Below are 18,434 nucleotides of genomic sequence, written 5' to 3'. Positions count from 1 at the left end.
GAAAATCCCAGTTCCCTGGAAATGTGGCCCTGAGCCATAGTAGATGCCGCAACCGCTGCCCCTTCCTCTGAGGTTTGGCTGGCTTCTGGCTGCATTCTTGAACCTCAGCCAGTGCAAAGCAGGAGGTCCTTGTGGTATTGTCCTCATAGGACTGTTTGTATGTTTGCGGGAGGGTGTCTTCCTTGGGACAGCCTTGTGCCCCAAGCCACTGCACCCATCGACCGTGAAGGGACCCTGTGGCAGTCTGGGGACCCGACTGGAGAAAGCTGAGGATGGAAGCCCTGGTCTGACCCAACCCCATGGCCTCTTATGGCCTTGTGTGGCACTGGCTCAATGGAGAACTCTCACAAGTTTCTAAATGGTTAAGTCCGTAGCTGCTACGGAAAGAATTCTCTAGAACTCTCCCACAGTCTGGAGCCAGGGCCACCTTCCCTGCGAGGTAGGGCTTTCCACCTGACAGGTGATCCATGTGCATTTCTAGTGGGGGGGTAGGATGCAGAGAGCCTTGGGTGGGTAAACAATATAGTTTGCTGTGAGTGTCAAATGTGTATCTGACACATAGCTGTCGGGGAGCAGAGATGGGGAGGATCATGGGTGTGAGGTCGGCCTGAGTTGCACACTGAGGTCCGGGCTAGCCTGGGTTGCATAACCTGTCAGAAAAACCACAGGAAAAGATGCCCATTCACCACCGGGCTTGGCCCTTGGTAAATGATAGCCATTGCCTTGAGCCTGACACTTTGGCACCAGGATCAAGAAACAAGAGCTCCCAGAATCCCTTGGGGCACCTGGAGGGTAACCAGCCTTCTCACTTTTTCTTCCGTTTTCTTTTCTTTCTTTTTTCTTTTTCTTCCTTTCTCTTTTGAGACAGGCTCTGGCTGTCGTGGAAGTCACGGCAATCCCTTCGGCTTAGCCTCCTGGGTGCAGGGATTACAGATGTGAGTTACCACACCCAGCTCTCTGCTAGCTTCCTAAACCGAGCTGGGTTCTGCATTGACTTGTCTCTGTGTTTCTAAGGAGGGACCCTGGCCCTTGCTCTGCAGTGGCTTCGGGCAGCTCAGCCTGAGCTGGTGAGATGCATACCGGTGGTAGCTGGTTGCTTGTTGCTGGGTCATGTCCTGAGCAAACTGGCCCCTGTTCAGTGGGCTCCAGTTCAGGGCTGTGGTAGAAGTCTCTGGAAGCATCATCCTTGAGCCTTTTGCTGATGCTTTCATTTGAGTGGCACTTACGATGGATGACAGACTGTGGGTTGGTGGGAGTGGGTGACAGACTCCAGGGACCAGATGACAGTCTGCTTTAATGGTTGTTTCTCAGCGATGCTGCACTGTGTGACGCTCCTTCCAAGGGTGCTGATGCTGCCGCCACCACATGCCTGCAAACGCATCTGATGCCGAGTGCTTCCTGTCCCTGAGTCATGCACATTAGCAGGGTCCTCCTGTCCACTCAGTCGTTTCCCTGAGGGCAGAATCCAGTTTGGTTCACTTTGCCTCACTGTGCTAAGTTCCAGTTTCGGGGCCTTGGGAGGGCTTGGGCAGGTTGAAGTGAATGAAAGCGATCGGATAGATGGATGAACGAATGAATGAATGAATGAATGAATGATTGAGGGTTCTCAGCCTGTGCTGTTCTGGGCCGGGGCAAAGGAGGAGTGTCAGTGGGTAGATCCACCACGTGAGCTGTGGGGTTAGGATGTCTTTAGGCTGTGCCCATGTTGGGATGAGATATGAGTGTACGCGTGTGTGTTTATATATGTGTATTCACACCACACACACACACACACACACACACACACACACGAAGCCAGGGCCCTGTGCACATACCATCATGCAAGTGTGTTAATGCCTGGCCCTTGCAACTTGAGACTTAGAGTTGCTATCGAGTGTGGGAAAATCACTGCTCAACAGAAATTTGTTAACCAGTAGTAGGCCCCAGAGCAAAAGCCGGCCTCACAGACTTCCCGAGAGGCTTTACCCACTGACAGCCAGCCAGCCGTTGTCCACACTCCTTTGGTATACGAATGAGTCTGCTCTGTTCAGCACTGTGGGGACTTCTCCCCTGCAGGACTTTGTCTGGGCAGTCCTTACTGCAGCTCCCTTTGGGAGCAGAGGGAGTGTGGCTCAGTGAATCATGCATACACAGGTCCACTCCTGGCCCAACCTGGGGCCTTCCTGAGCTTCTCAGAGAAACCCACTGGCAGTGAGGATGCTTTTGACAAGACCCCAGGTCCTGAAGCTGCCCTGGAGGGACAGCAAGAGACCCGAGAGGGACCTTCTGATGGAGCCAGCATATCCTTCTTCCCTGGGGCCCTGATTTTCATACCTGAACAGATTCCCTGTCCTGTCAGACTGGGGGCCAAAGTGGGGTCAGAAGGCTTGTATCTTGAGGCCACCTTCTACCTCTGTCCCTAGAGATGCTGGGCCCTGTGTGTCACTGAAGCAGAAACCAGTTTTTCCATAGCCTGAGGGACTCAGCAGCCACACCCTTTGCCGTGTAGGGAGCGTTCTAGCCTGTGGCCATGTGGACAGTGGTGTCACTCTTGTGTGTTAAGCTACTGAAAACATTGTGGACAGGCTGTGGGTGGGTACTGACACTTCCCCAGGATGACGTAGGAGTGGACTACCGCGTCACGGTGAGCAGGTACTCAGCTCCATTAGGCAAAGCCATGGCACCAACACCCCCCAACCCCCACAGCAACGTAAGCACATTCCAGTTGTCACACATCCTTGCCAACGTTTGAGACGGTCAGTCTTTCTCCCTTTAGCCACGCTGGTATACGGCACAGAGCTCTTTGTGAATTTAGGGGACATTTCCAGAGTTGGTGGGATGGCTTCATGAAGTCACAGGTCACCCGTCTTTTTTTTTTTTTTTTTTTGGTTTCACGAGACAGAGTTTCTCTATATTGTTTTGGAGGCTGTTGGTCCAACCTGGCCTAGAACTCACAGAGATCCGCCTGCCTCTGCCTCCCGAGTGCTGAGATTAAAGGCGTGCGCCACCACTGCCTGGCCAGGCCACCCATCTTTATGTGTGCCTTTCCATCTCAAAGCTGCCTCAGGATCCAGGGTGGCTGCTGTAGCTCTCTCCATCAGGACTGGATTTCTGGGTGCATATGTGTGTGTGTGGGGGGTTGTCCCTGAAGCTACAGGAACTTTTGGAGTGGGAGGCGTGTGGTGGGGAGGGACTGATTGTTACAAAGATTGGTCCTGTCTGGTTTCCTTCACTGCTGTGGTTCAGGTCTTGCACACAGCGTCTGGGGGCTTGGCGGAGGCTGTGGAAGGAGATGGGGAGGTCTCCGTGCAGAAGATGAGCGATGACCCGAGTGTTAGGCATGGGAGGGTCAGTGCAACAGGCCATGAGCTTAGGGGCACACTAGGGGCACACGGCCAGTGAGCTAGGAAGGTAGTACAGAGAGGTGGAGGTTACAATGACACAGGGGAAAGGGACTATGCAAGACCCTGCTGGCCATTGCCAGGGATTTGGTGCTCGACTTGAGACACAGGGAGGACCCAGAAGGGTGGGAGGGAGAGTTACTTGCTCTGACTTCCGTATGGACAGATTTCTCTGGTTCTGGGAGAGAGCAGGCAGCACAGGGGCAGGTCAGAACAGGAAAGCCTGGAGGAACTATTGCACTAGTCCAAGCAGGCGTGGCGGGGGTCGGACCGGTGCTGGAGGCAGCTGGACGGGTGGGTGGACTTGAGGCGGACTTAGGAGGGACAGCAGCTGAGAAGGGGGTGAGTGAGCGCTCTGTGGGAGGGGCCGAGAGTCAGGCCTGCCACACATACCATCTCTCGTCTTGTTTTAGGGACAGGTGTAGGTTCCTTGTGAATTTTCTTTTCTTTTTTCTTCTTTTCTCCATGTGTGAGTGTTTTGCCTATGCGCCACACGTAAGCCTGAGTGCCCGTGGAGGCCAGAAGGGAGTGCCAGGTCCCCTGAAGCTGGAGCTAAGGATGGTCATGCGTTACCATGTAGGGTGCTGGGAACTGAACACAGATCCTCTGCAGGAGCAGCCGGTGAACCTAACCGCTGAACCACCTCTCCAGCCCGTTCCCTGGCGTATGGTGTCTCCAAACCGCTGGCTGGATTGTCCCTTGGGGCCCATCTTCCCTGTGTGCCTGGTGCCCCACATGGCTGAGACATTGTGACTGACTGGCTGACTCTGGGGAGCAGGGTCTGCCTCAGCCCTGAACCAGGCCTGGTGAAATCATCAGCAGTGACTAGAACTGTGTGTTTTCGTTTTTCCTTTTTTTTTTTTTTTGAGCCAGAGTTTCTCTGTGTAGCCTTGGCTGTCCTGGAACTCATCTGTAGAACACCCTGACCTCAAACTCAGCGAGATCTGCTTGGATCTGCCTCTGAGTGCTGGGATTAAAGGTGTGCACCGCCGCCGCCGCCGCCGCCACCACCACTGCTAGGTCCAGAACTGTGTTTTTGAGCCTAAAATGTGTTTCCTAGGGGAGGGATCAGGTTTTGCAACTTCCTAGGTCAGATTAATGATTGCTTCATGAAGCCACAACACCTGAGTTGAGCCACTGGGAAGTCTCTGGAAGGGCTGGGAACAGTGCCTGAGTTAGGTTCCATCTCTGATCTTCGTGGGACAGGCTTGCTGGCCTGGTGCTGTGCCTGTGATACATGGTCAGAGAGTCGGTGAGGTGAAGTGTGCCTAAGTATCTTGTTACCCACACAGATGGTCCCTGAGGTTCCTAGCACCTCAGGTGGGGGCCTTGATCATCTCTGCCTGTTTTTGTTTTTCTTTTGCATGGAGTCTCTGATGTTCAGGTGTGTTTGGCTCCTGCAGGCTAACCTTTAGTTGAGAATTACCCTGGCCACAGCTACAGTCAGAATGCCCTCTCATCCCAGGACCACTGTTCTCTTTGGTTTGGGTGGCCCAAAGCCCACCTCCAGCTCAAAGTATTTCTTTTTGTTATTTATTTATTTATTTATTTATTTATTTATTTATTTATTTATTTATTTATTGAGGCAGGGGTTCTCCGTGTATCAACTCTGGCCGTTGGAACTTGCTTTGGAGACCAGGCTGGCCTGGAACTCACACAGATCCTCCTGCTTCTGCCTTCCAAGTGGTGGGATTAAAGGCCAGACCCCAAAGCGTTTGTTTATCTGGTACCCAGCCACCCCATCCTGTTCTACTCTGGAAGGCAAGCTGACTTATTCTCTGCTGTACCCTGGCACCCAGGTTACTGCTGGGCACTCAATACATGCCTAGTATGTATTTGGGGGTACACAAGCAACTGATTGAAACACCCAGTCCCTCATGGACATGGAGGTTGCTTCAATTTTCCTGTCTATTAGGTACTTGGAGTGCATTTTGGGGTTCCCAAGGCTTGCAGAGTGGGGTTGGGGCAGCTGATGGCTGCCGACAGAGGAGGAAATCCCTGTGTGTTACCCTGGTGGTGTGGCCGTAATGAAGGAGCCAGGCTTGACGCTAGTGTCACCCCCTCCTCTGAGGAGGCCACTTCATGCCGCTGCACACTGCTGGAAACATCTGTGGGCAGAGAGATCGCAGTGGGGAAACCAGAAGCCGAAGAGAGTCTGCACCCCACAGTCGGTTCCCAGTGAGGCCACGCCCCGTAAGGGTCCCATCCCATCTCATATGGCTTCTAGTTAGAGACCAAACCTCCGACCCTGATCCTAAGCATAAGAATAAGGTCTTTGCTGGAGTTTTCAAGGCAAGGATCTGATGGACCCGTGAGTGTCCTTGAACAACAGGATGTGCGGTGGAGAGGAGGTGACACTGTGGGCGGGGATGGGAGCCAAGAGGCTGTAGGAGGCAGGGGCGGTCACTCCCTCCTCTCTGGAGCTCAGGTGTCACGTGCAAGCCTCAGCCTGCGTGCTTTGGCTACACTTGGCCCAGGGGGTTGGGGTTTGGGACAGGGTTTGGCAAGGCTCCCCACATGGAAACTCCCCCATTCCCCTCGGGGGCTGACTGGGTCCCCACCAGCCCTCGGGACCGTGTTCTCGTTCTCTGGCCAGCACTCAGTCGGGGCACGCGGCCTGCTGCACACCTCTTGTATGGAAGTCAAGGGTCCTTCCACTTTGTCCTGCACAGGGCTGGGGACCAGCTGGGAGGTTCGAGCTTGTGGAACCAAGAGTATCTATTTAAAAAGATTGGGGGGGAATCACTTAATGGAGAAATAGACAAATTGCTGAGAATGAAGGTGTGACATTTTACCATCCCACGTCCCAGGCTGTTGCCTCAACCTGGATCTGAAGAGTCTAAACCCTGGGTGGGCTCAGAAATATTCTCTTAGGCCGGGTGGTGGCGCACACCTTAAATCCTAGCACTTGGGAGGCAGAGGCAGGCGGATCTCTGTGAGTTCGAGGCCAGCCTGGTCTACAGAGAGAGTTCCAGGACAGCCTCCAAAACAATACAGAGAAACCCTATCTCAAAACACCAGAAAAGAAAAAAAAATCTCTTAGGCTAGAGGCACTGTGTGTGTCTAGTCTTTGTGAGGACTGGGGTTCTGTTCTGGCATCTCCAAATGCCGCTATTCATGTTACCTGTGTGCATGATGTGTGCAGAGGTCAGAGCTCAATGTTAGTGTTGCTTTCTCAGGTCCAATTCACCTTTCTTTTTCCAAGACAGAGTTTCTGTGTGTAGCTTTGTAGACCAGGCTCATCTCGAACTCACAGAGATCCGCCTGCCTCTGCCTCCCGAGTGCTGGGATTAAAGGCGTGCGCCACCAACGCCCGGCCTTCACCTTATTTTTTTTAAGGATTTATTTTTACTTTACACATATGGGTGTTTTACCTGCGTGTATGTCTGTGTACAGTGTGCACACACACCTGGCAAGTTGCAGATGGTTATGAGCTATCATGTAGGAGCTGGGATTTGAACTGGGTCCTCTGGAAGAACAGCCAATGCTCTTTACTACTAAATTACCTCTCTACTCCCTTGCCTTGTGTTTTTGAGGTAGGATCTCTCACTAGGATCTGGGTTTTACCCCAGGCATCCTGCTGTCTTCACTTTTCCAGCTCTGGGATTACAAGCACCTGGCTTTGTATATGGGCGCTGGGTGTCAAACTCAGGCCCTTGTACTTACGAAGTAAGAACTTTACCACTGAGCCATCAAAACTCTGTTCTCAAGATCATACTATGTCAAAGGTGCCCACAGGATGCCGGGTCCTCTCAGGGGTTTGTTTTCCACACTGGTGGATTATGGTGTTCCAGGATTGGCTTCGGCTCCTTCCTCCAAGTCTTCTGAGGTCTTGCCAGTTGTCTGGCGCTGCCTAAAGGTCACGGATGCAGTGTGAGCATCATTGGTGGGATTTATGACCTGGCAGGCAGACAGAAACACAGTACACAGGATGAGTTCATTAACCCGACTGGGAAAGCAAGGAGTGCCACGGAAAAAACAAGAGTGGGTGAGGGAGCTCGGGCGTCAGGGTGAGCTGTGTGGGCCTTCCTGAGCACAGACACATATCTCGGGGCTTTGACTACGAGGCTTCCTTGGCAAACACATTGAAGACAGAAGAAGCAGCCATGCAAGGGTCTACGTGAGAGTGTGCGAGCGTCTAAGGCAGAGCAAGGATGCCAGCCTGATGGCGTGATGAGGACAGTGGCAGGACATGACACTAGAGATGCCACCAGGGCCAGACAGAGGAAGGGGCTCAATAGTAACATGGTAAAATTTATGATTAAAGAGTCATTTTGGTAGGGGTGTGGGCATGCAAATGCTAGAGCATGTGCAGAAGTCAGAGGACAATTTGCTGGAGTGGGTTCTGTCCCTCCATCGTGTGGCTCCTAGGGACCCAATTCCAGGCCTCAGCCTTGAGGGTAAGTGCTTTACCCGCTGAGTCATCTTGTCAGCCAAAGAATTCCAAAGTTAAAAAAAATATTGTTTTTGAAAGATATTGAACCCTGAGCTTCAGATAAGAGAAAGGCCACACCACCGCAGGCATTATGCTCCCCACATTAATCACTGGGCTCAAGGCATTTCTTACTTCAGTCTCCCGCAACCCCAGCCACCTGCTCTCACGGGAACCGCCCATCACCCCATGCTTTTGAGATTCTGGCTAGTTCCCTGTGACCAAAAGAGCCAAGTGGGATCCTTGGGGAGCTTGCCCTGCCAGCTTTCCTAAGAGCCCTCTGGGAGGGGAAGGGAGCCAGTCCGCTCCAGACGGGGACCTCTTCACAGCTCTGCTGGGCTCTTGCACCTTGAGAGTTCCTCTAGGACAGAGTTTTCAAACTGGGATGTCGTCTTTCTGATATGGGTTGTGACATTCCTAGAATGTGTGGGTGGCCAGCATTTGAAACATAGCATGTGGGGGGGGTGCCAGAGAAATGAAATGGCTCAGAGAGAGAGAGAGAGAGAGAGAGAGAGAGAGAGAGAGAGAGAGAGAGAGAGAGAGAGAGAGAGAGAGAGAGAGAGAGAGAGAGAGTCTGTGTCTGTGTCTGTGTCTGTGTCTAGTGTGTGCAGGTGCCAGAAGAGGGTGACCTCCTGGAAGCTGGAGTTACAGTTTTGTGAGCCATCCGCCACCCAATATGAGTGCTAGGAACTGAATTCAGTCTCCTGGAACAACAGCAGGTGCTCCTAACCGCTGAGCCACCTCAAGTTAAAAACAAACAAATAAAAGTCTAAACCACTAAGAGCCCTGGTGTAATGACATCCTAGGACCTCCTGTAACCCAGCACTGAAGGATGGAAGCAGGAATAGATCAGGAGCTCAAGGTCATCCTCAACTACATAGAGGATTCAGGGCCAGCCTAGACTACATGAACCTCATTGTATCCAAAAATCCACCCTAGAGGATCAGGGCAGAGTATAGAGTCAGAAATACTGCAGTTGGGATGTAGGTCATTTTGGCTGGGAGGTTGCCCCGGGTTGGCCGTCAGCATTTGGAAGCTGGTGTTCTGGGTGCTGTGCCAAACAGGGGCTCCCCAGAGCCACTGGGCACTGCACAGATATGATCTACTTCACGTGTACACACGGCTGCGGGCTGACTCCCTAGGCTGTGGACCTCGTCTGTGCCTCATTTATTTTGCTTAGGTTTCCTATTTCTGCACAGTTGCTGGGAAATTACACCCTGTCTTTTTTTAAATTATGGGTGAATTTTAGTTTGGATATACAATTTAGGGGCCAGGGAGATGGCCCAGTGGGTGAAGGCACTTGCATCAAGCCTGATGACCTGAGTTCAGTCCCTGGGGCCCACATGGTGGAAGGAGAGAACCAATTTCTACAGGTTGTCCTCTGACTTCCACACATGTGCCTTGGCGTGTGCAAACCCACATGCTTACCCATATACTGAAATAAGTAACTGCAGTGATTGAAAAAATAAAAACCTTTATTGAGCCATGCTAGCCTTGTCTGACCTGGAGCTTCACACAGTAGGACTCACACAGTAGGACTGTGTGCTTTTTTGTTTTGTTTTGTTTTTTGTTTGTTTTTCCAGACAGGGTTTCTCTGTGGCTTTGGAGGCTGTCCTGGAACTCACTTTGTAGACCAGGCTGGCCTCGAACTCACAGAGATCCGCCCACCTCTGCCTCCCGAGTGCTGGGATTAAAGGCGTGCGCCACCAACGCCCGGCTAGGACTGTGTGCTTTGCTTTCTGCCTTCTCGGCCTCTTGTAGTACTAAATTGCATCCTTCTTTTTCCTTTTCTTTTTGAGACAGGCTTTTTTGTAGCCCAGGCTGGCTTTGAACTCACTATGTAGCTGAGGATGACCTTGAACTCCTGATCCTCCTGTCTCTGCTTCTGGAGTCCTGGGGTGACAGGTGTGGGTCACTGTGCCTGCTTTGTTCAGTGCTAGGAATGGAACTGATTTAACCCATCAGATCACACCCGGAGTCATGAGCACCCGTGGGGCTTGCCCTATGTTGCCGGAGGTAGGTTGGTAATCTCCCAGGGGCTCTCCAGATGTTTCCTAGCGCCTCGTTTCACAAACACCCCTGCCATGGGTGGACACGGAGCCCGGCACGCTCCCACAGCTGGCCAGCCTTTGCTGGAACTCCTTCCCGGGGCCTTTTCCTGGCACAGCCTGTTTTGTCTTTGTTTTGTTCTCTTGCTATTGTGAGACGGATGATTGCTGTGCAGCAGCCAGGCTGGCCTCAGCAAGGTTGCCAACCTTCTGCCTTAGCTGCCTGAATGCCGAGGTAACAATCGTGCATCCCAGCACTCAGCTAGATCCTTTTAATTTCAGTTTTTCCCGTTTCGTCCATCTTGTTACGGTGACAGGGACTGAACCTAGGGTCTTGCACCTGCTAGGCAAGCTCCCTTCCTACACCTTTAGCCCTTGTCTGCCTTTTCTTTTAAGTATAGTATCGTTTATTTATTCTTAGGGAATTAAAACATTCATACAGTGTATTTAAATGGTATATACTTGCTACTCTTCTACAGGCCCTTCTTAACTTTATATCTGTATATGCTTTTTTTGTCCTTTGAAGACAGGGTCTCACTATGTAGCTCTGGCTGTCCTCAGACTCAAAGAGATCCTCCTGCTTCTGTCTTCTGAGCGCTGAGAGCAAAGGCATGCACCACCACAACCAGCCTTCCCCCTTCCTCCTCCTCCTCCTCCTCTTCCTCCTCTTCCTCCTCCTCCTCCTCCTCCTCCTCCTCTTCCTCCTCCTCCTCTTCTTCTTCTTCTGTTTTTAGAGACAGGGTTTATCTGTGTAACGCTGGCTGTCCTGGAATTCTGTAGATCAGTCTGGCCTCGAACTCACAGAGACACGCCTGCCTCTGTTTCCCAAGTGCTGGGATTAAAGAGATTAAAGGTGTGCACCACCACAGCCAGCATCCATCCATCCATCCATCCTTCCTTCCCCCACCGAATCCAATTACTGTGACCAGTATACACGTAGATGCGGGGGGGGGGGGGCTGCAGTTTTACACTCTGTCCATTTAATAGCACAGTAAGCAGTACATTCACCCCCTGGAGCCTGTGAGCTCTCAGTCATTGGTTCTTGGCCAGATTTATAGTATCAGACATGTTTTTCACCCTGTAGAGCAGGCCTTAAATCCAGTCGGAAAGTGGTTGGTTACCCCCATAATATTCACGCCACTAATGCATCCTCGGGCATATCTTACCAGACTGGTTATCATGGTAGCTTGCAGGGGTCACAGCTGGGTGAGACGGCTGGTGGATTTTTCTACCCCAGCAGCCTGCATAGCACCTTCCTGCACTGTGAAATCTGAACAGCTCCCAGATCAGTACCAATGTGATTTCTCTAAGTTCTGTGGCCAGTGTGTGTGTGGTAGCCTCAGCAGTAGTCTTACCTACCAGCAAGTTCTGGTGGGCAACCAAGAGCTGTGGTAACAGCCTGTATTGTTTTGATCCCCTTGACCAAGAACTTGAGGGGCTACTGGGCAGTGGGGCACTTACGGGATGGAGGCAGGTGTTCAATACCCAGCCCACTCTACTCTCCTGGAAGCCTTCCTGCCTGCTGGGCTGTACCCAGGGGATACCCAGAGGCAGCACTGTCCTTAGGGACTCATCCTGGCTCTTTGTCCTAGGGCTATGATCTTTGGCCTTGGGAAGGGGGATGGACAGACTGGCAATCAAGTGAGTTCGGCCTTGAGTTTCACGACTGTTATCTAGTCAGCTGGTCTAGTGTCTCCAGTTTCTTTGACTGGAAAAACAAAACAAAAAAGTGATTCTATAGTCACAGTGGGCCAGAATCCACCTACTTGAGTGAGTGTGGGGACAGAGTGGGGAGGGTCACTTTTCACTAGGCGACAGTGTGATGCCCGGGGCCTGCCTGATCTAGTCACTGCTCCTTGTCAACTCCCATTTAAACTTCCTAGTGGCCCCTGGGGTGGACTCTGTGCTTGGTCCCTGGCATATGTCACCAGGGTAAAGTGACTATGACAGTCGCTGCCTCAAAGGGCTATGGTGCTGGCCAGGAATGGGAAGTACAGTATAGAGGGCCAGGCCTGGCATGGGGCACCCAGGGACACTCTGGCTGCCGCTGTCAGGGCCCTGAAATGCCTCTCTATTTGTGCCAGATATTCAGGCTGTAGTTAAGTGGCGGCCACAGCTGTAGGAAGGTGTGCCGGAGCCTCTCCTAGTTGGGGATTCATACTCAGAAGACGATTTACGTTCTTGAGTCCCATGGAGAACAGGCTAGACCCAGTGTGGCTTCAGTGACAGGGCCTTGTAGTATTCAAGAACAAACCCAGGCCCAGAGAGATAAGCTTGGCCTGGGAGAGTGTTGACCCAGTGTCTGCCTGCCTTGGAGTCCACCCCTGACGTGCCAGCTCTGGGGCCTCCACCTGTTGTTTCTGGCTGTTTGGAGACAGGGGGTGGCTGTCCTTGTCCTGGAAGGCCTAGTTTAAAGACAGTGGGAGGTGATGTAAACTCCCGGAGACCTGGCTTTTGGACATTGCTGTCTCTGATGAGCTGGGGGTGGGGCTCAACTCTATGGAAAGCAGTGGTCAGAGGTCAGGGAATGGCCCGCCTCTTCCTTCTAGCCTTTGGGAAAATTGGTGGTTTTGTTTTGAGACAGAGTCTCATTCATCATGTATCCCAGGCTGACCTCAAAGTTACCGTCTTCCTGCTTCAGCATCCCAAGTGCTGGGATGACAGCCCTGAACCACCATGTCTGCTCTGTATAGCTGGAGACTGAATCCACGGCTGCCTGCGTGCTATGCAAGCCCTGAGCCCTGGCCCTGCCTGGTGTTTTTCTGGCCCTCGGAGCTGGTGACTGTCAAGAAGCCAGTCCTCTTCCCTGTCCTTGCTCTCTCTACCCGGCACGTGGCACTGGCTTCCTCCCGCCCGATGCACAGAGGCCATGTTTCCCTGATTGAGTTAAAGCCCCACAAGGCTGGAGACACACAGTCTGTTTCATTTCCACGGCTGTCTGCCACTCCTGGAACCTGACCTGTCAAGAGTAGCTGCTCACAACATGCTTGATGAATGAATGAGGGGACGAATGAAGGAATTAATGAGTGAATAAAGGAACAAACGGATTAGCAAAGGAACAAATCAAAGCGAATCAAGAATGGAAATGATGAATGAAAGCCTTTAGCTGGGGGCTTGCTTACCGTTCCAGAGGCCTAGTTCATTATCATGGCGGGGAGCATGGCAGCGAGTCACGTGGGCACTGTGTTGGAGGAGTAGCTGAGATCTCACATCCTGATCCACAGGCAGAGAGAGAACTATTTGCTGTTTGTTTTATTTTATTTTATTTTTGAGACGGTTTCTTTGTATAACCTTGGCTGTCCTGGAACTCACTCTGTAGACCAGGCTGGCCTCGAACTAAGAGAGATCCCCCTGCCTCTGCCTCCCGAGCACTGAGATTAAAGAGGGATACTTCCACCACCCTGCTTTGGAGTGGGCTTTTGAAACCTCAAAGCCCATCCCCAGCAGCACACCTCCTCCAGCAAGGCCACGCCTTCTAATCCTTCCAAACGGTTCACCAGCTAGGGTCTAAGAATGCAACTCTAGAAGCCCATGGGGGCCATTCCCATTCAGGTCACCACAGCCACCTTGTCTGCCTTTTGGGGCGCCCTTGGCACAGGCCAGTCTCAGGCAGCCATTGTGAGCCTAGGTGGGGAAGCCCTCCTCATGCTCCTCCCTGTGTCTCTCCTACAGAATGTCCGCATAGACCCCAGCAGCCTGTCCTTTGGGATGTGGAAGGAGATTCCGGTCCCCTTCTACCTATCCGTCTACTTCTTCGAGGTGGTCAACCCCAACGAGGTCCTAAAGGGTGAGAAGCCAATAGTGCGGGAGCGTGGACCCTATGTCTACAGGTGAGACCAGGCCTGGGGAGGGGGGGCTGTGGTGGTGGGGGTCTGCTGTGCTGAGCCTTGGACATTGCTCCAGCAGTGGACCAGGAACAGAAGTGGGGAGGCCATAATGGCTGACCATTTCTTTAAGGAGTGATGTTTTGGGCCTGGGGTGAGCGCTAACATGAGTGTGTGTGTGTGTGTGTGTGTGTGTGTGTGTGTGTGTGTGTGTACGCGAGCGTGCGTGTGTATTCATGGGGGGGGCACAGGACATGAAAGGGGCAAAATGACTGCTATTGAGTCAGGAAAGTTAGACAATGGTGCAGAAGTGAAACCAGTTAACATGGCCCCAGAGAAGTGGGCCGCAAGGAAGCAGGGGACAGAGAGCATGGAGGGTGCTTGTGTCTTAGTTGACTCAACCTGTGTAGCTAGCTCTGCGTGGGCCTGTGTGAGGAGGCTTGCGACTTCAAGATGGAGGGGGACATGTGACCCTGGAACCGTGGCACTGGGAAGCGGTGAGGAAGCCAGCTTGCGGTGGGGGTTCCCTGGGGCTGAGAACTGCAGGACCTGGGGATTGCCTGCTAGCGGGTGCAGCCACATGCTGAGGTGGGAGTATTATTGTTTCACCCTACAGATGCAGAACTGGGGTCCCAGCGGTAGGGACTCATTCAGTGGCGCGTGTCCCAGTCCTGGGCTCTTGTGGTTGAAACTATGGACTATGAGAGAGGCTGCTTGGTCCTCCAGTCTTAGGACGAGTTTTGCTTCCATAGGCCTGTTTTGCCATCTGTGAGATGGAGATAATAGTACCCACTGTGGGTGCATTCAAGGACCAGATGAGATGGTTAGTTTGAGCCTCTTAGTTTTAGCATCTGGCCTGCAATAAGCTCTCAGTAAATGCTGACTGTGTGGATATCCGCTTGGTGCTGGGTGCTGATTACCGAGTGGAAGGGAGATGTGGGGACTTGGGGTGCTTTCCATAGGAGCTCAGAGAGCATGGAGGTAGGTGAGGGAGAGCAGAGAAGGGCTGGTTGGTGGCGGCAGTGTCTTGCCATGGGCAGACGCTGGGGTATATAATAGACAAGAGGATGCAAGCTTGGACTTGGTGCTGTTGGGTATCAGTGCAGTAACACTCTGGGGTCCCTGGCTCCCAGGGTGTGCTGGGACCTGGTGGGAGCATCCATGTGGCCTTACACACCCAGCTGACCCAATGTGCCTCCACAGGGAATTCAGACATAAGGCCAACATCACCTTCAATGACAATGATACTGTATCCTTCGTGGAGCACCGCAGCCTCCATTTCCAGCCTGACCGGTCCCACGGCTCTGAGAGTGACTACATTGTACTGCCTAACATTCTGGTCTTGGTGAGGCTGTGGCCCTGTGTCTATTCCACTTTCTCCCCCACTGTCTCCATAGTGACCACCCCATCCTTCTCACCGTCTTACTTCCCACCTGAGACTCCGGGGCCTCCACTGGGGTCCCTGATGAAGCCTGAATGTCAGCGCCACAGGGGACCAGTGTGACAGGGTCACGTGACCTGGGCGGGTGGGGTCAGGAAGAGTAGCCATTTATTGAGCACACTGTGTTGGGAGTTGCTGGGTCAGTGCCTTGGTGCATGCTGGGACCCACTCAACTCAGAGCAAGAGTGAGGGCAGGACATTTGAAGAGTTTCTTTCCAGCCAGGTCCCGCAGCCCTTTAGTCCCAAATAAATACACAGAGGCTTATAGGAATTATAAACTGTTTGGCCGATGGCTTAGGCTTCTTACTGGCTAGCTCTCTCTTAATTACTAACCCATAACTATTGATCTGTGTATTTCCACATGGCCTCCTACCTTCCCAGCAGTTTCTCTGGTGACGGCTTCTATGCCTCCCTCTCATTAGCATTCTCATAGTCTGGTAGCCCTGCCTATACCTCCTGCCTGGCTACTGGCCAATCAGCATTTATTCATCAACCGATATATTCACAGCATACAGAAGGACGTCCCCCATCAGACATTTACACAGAGGGGCCAGGAGGACCCTCCCCAAGGACAAAGTCTCAGTCACCAAATGGGACAGCCTCACCAGGCCAGGGTCAGACCCCATGGTCTGACTTTCACGCCTTTTGGAAGATTCTTTTTTAACACTTAATGAAGGCAACACAATTAGGTGATGTCTGGCTGCCTGCCAACCCCAGGTCCATTGTCAGAAATGCCCCCCCAAGGACCGATGGAGCTGGAGGGAGAATTTTTGCTTTTAATCTTTATTTATTTATCTATTTACTTATTATCATTTTTTCCCATTATCATCGTTTTGAGACAGAGTCTCACTTATGCAGCCCTGGCCGTCCCAAAATTATGTAGACTAGGCTGGCTTTGAACTCGCAGAGATCCGCCTGCCTCTGCCTCAAGGGCTGGGATTAAAGGCGTACACCACCACGTCTGTCACACGGCTCCTTTTTAAGTATTAAGAAACAGCAACAGTCTGTGCTGGGTCCCAGCTCTGCAGAGTGTTTCCTGGTGGTTCATTGGCTCCTGCCAGGCCTCAGGTGTGGCTCTGCAGTCACAGTGGCAGAGTAGGACCTCCGAATGCCCGGCCTGAGCCTTGTGACTGCCTCGGAAGTTCACGTAGTCGGAACCCCTTGGGCATCGTTGCCCTGGCAACAACAAGGACCAGGAGGGAAGGGTCCACATTGAGGGTGTCCCACCGTGTCCACCCCCCTAGCTCCATGCCCTCGGCTTTGCAGGGGGGCGCGGTGATGATGGAGGACAAGTCTGCAGGCCTGAAGCTGATGATGACCTTGGGGCTGGCCACCATGGGCCAGCGTGCCTTTATGAACCGCACGGTTGGCGAGATCCTGTGGGGCTATGAGGATCCCTTCGTGAATTTTATCAACAAGTACTTCCCAGACATGTTCCCCATCAAGGGCAAGTTCGGCCTGTTTGTTGAGGTAAGCATCTTGCGTCCTCACAGACTGTTCGTGAAAGCCAGGCGAAGACCCAACAAATCGTCTTGAGCAAAATCGGTAAATTAGCAGCTCGTGAAACAGAGCACCAGTGTTGCACTTGGGTGTGGACTGATCCAGTTCAAGGGATGTGACTGGGGTTCAGCTTAGAAAATTGGAGGCTTTGCTGCAGGAGGAGGAGGAGGAGAACTGGGTTCTCGAGACACATGTCCCATCAGTGTTGCTCAGAGGTGCCCACTTAGTCTTGACCTTCGGTAACCTGAGGTAGGATCTGACCCCTGACCTCACCTCCCTGCTCCGGCTCAGCTTTCTCCAAGGGGTCTGCTGATGGGGTGCGTTTGTAGTGAGGGTCAGTGGCATGACCCAGTCACCCATATCTCCGGGACCTGCTATTACTGGGCATAGTTGAAATTCACTGCTCAGTGGTTAAAAGCACTGACTGCTCTTCAGGAGGACCCAAGTTCAATTCCCAGCACCCGCATGGTGGCTCCCAACCATCTGTAGCTCCAATTCCAGGGGATCTGATGCCCTCTTCTGGCTTTCTTAGGCGCTGCGTGTGCGTGGTGCATAGACATAACATGCAGCCATAGAGACTCATACACATACAATAGAAATACATATAGTCTTGTGGAGAGCAGGCTATAGGAAATCACCACGTCTCCCAGGTGAGGATCCTGTGGGGTGAACATGTAACAAGATGGGCAGCAGTTGAATGCCCAGTGTCAGAGCTTTTACAGTCAGGAGCCCTGGGCAGAGCCCTGTTTCTGTACCTGCCCTTCCCAGTACCCCCTGTACAGACCCCCATCCTTCTCTCTTCCTCACAGCTGAGGTTGGGGTTCCTGGGGGGGGCTCCTGTGGGGATAGGCCAGGAGACAGGAGCAGAACACATTCCACCAAGTCCTGCTCCCCCAGCCGTTCTGCTTAGCCTCTCTGGGATTGACAGAGCTATCGCTTCTGTGACCCCTGGTCTATTCTACCATTGCTGGCCCTTCCATTGAGCTTCTAGACCCTTCCATGCACCCTGGGGAATTTGTATTGAATGCTTTCTTTATTTTTTTCTTTTCTGTTTGGTCTGTTTGTTTTGAGGCAGGGTCTCTATGTAGCTCTGTCTGTCCTGGAACTTACTATGTAGACCAGGCTGGCTTCGAACTCAGAGATCCATCTGCCTCTGCCACTTGAGTGCTGGGATTAAAGGTGTGTGCCACCATTCCCCACTTAAGTGCCTTTTTCTTTCTTAATTAGCTGTTGGGCCTGATGGAGTAGCCTTGCCATCTCTGTGCATGGGAGTATGAGGCAGGAGGATGACAAGTTCAAAACCAGTCTGGACAACTTAGTGAGACCCTGGGTCTGTCCCCATCACTGAGTCAGTGCAGCGGTGAGGGGACCCTTTCACAGCTGAAGAACAGGCAGGCTTTTGCCTGTGTCCAGGTCTTGTGCCCCCAACTCAGGGCTAACGGCACTTGTCCCTGCCTCTTTGCAGATGAACAACTCGGACTCTGGGCTCTTCACTGTGTTCACAGGCGTCCAGAACTTCAGCAAGATCCACCTGGTGGACAGATGGAACGGACTCAGCAAGGTGAGCAGGAGGGGAGACAGTCCCCATCCCCTGAAGCACGGACTGGATTGGGGACAAGCCTTGGGGGACAGCAAATGCTCTGGAGAGGGTGTCAGGGTCAGCCGAGGACTTCAAAGGTCTAGGAACTGTCCCTTGATAGCTTCTGCTGGGAACTCTTTACTCTTCTGTCCCTGCGTTTCCATTAACAAGGCAGACAGGAAGACATTCCCATAAAGATAAGACAATGGGGGCCCAGCACCTTGCTAGAC

At 52.5% G+C, this 18,434-nt stretch overlaps 1 protein-coding gene across 3 annotated transcripts in view; it reads left to right on the top strand.

Annotated features, from left to right (window-relative positions):
• Positions 1–18,434, top strand: part of Scarb1 (scavenger receptor class B member 1) — a 73,808-nt gene that overhangs the window by 31,619 nt on the left and 23,755 nt on the right. For all 3 annotated transcript variants that reach the window (XM_013120965.3, XM_005080605.4, XM_005080604.4), the window contains exons 2-5: positions 13,533–13,690; positions 14,888–15,029; positions 16,392–16,595; positions 18,091–18,186. In XM_013120965.3, coding sequence (XP_012976419.1) covers positions 13,533–13,690; positions 14,888–15,029; positions 16,392–16,595; positions 18,091–18,186 — 600 coding nt within the window. The remainder of the gene's footprint in view (positions 1–13,532; positions 13,691–14,887; positions 15,030–16,391; positions 16,596–18,090; positions 18,187–18,434) is intronic.

Source organism: Mesocricetus auratus, unplaced genomic scaffold (genome assembly GCF_017639785.1).
Source record: "Mesocricetus auratus isolate SY011 unplaced genomic scaffold, BCM_Maur_2.0 Super-Scaffold_100025, whole genome shotgun sequence".
Taxonomy (NCBI): Eukaryota; Metazoa; Chordata; class Mammalia; order Rodentia; family Cricetidae; genus Mesocricetus; species Mesocricetus auratus.
This window is presented reverse-complemented; position numbering and strand designations above follow the sequence as displayed.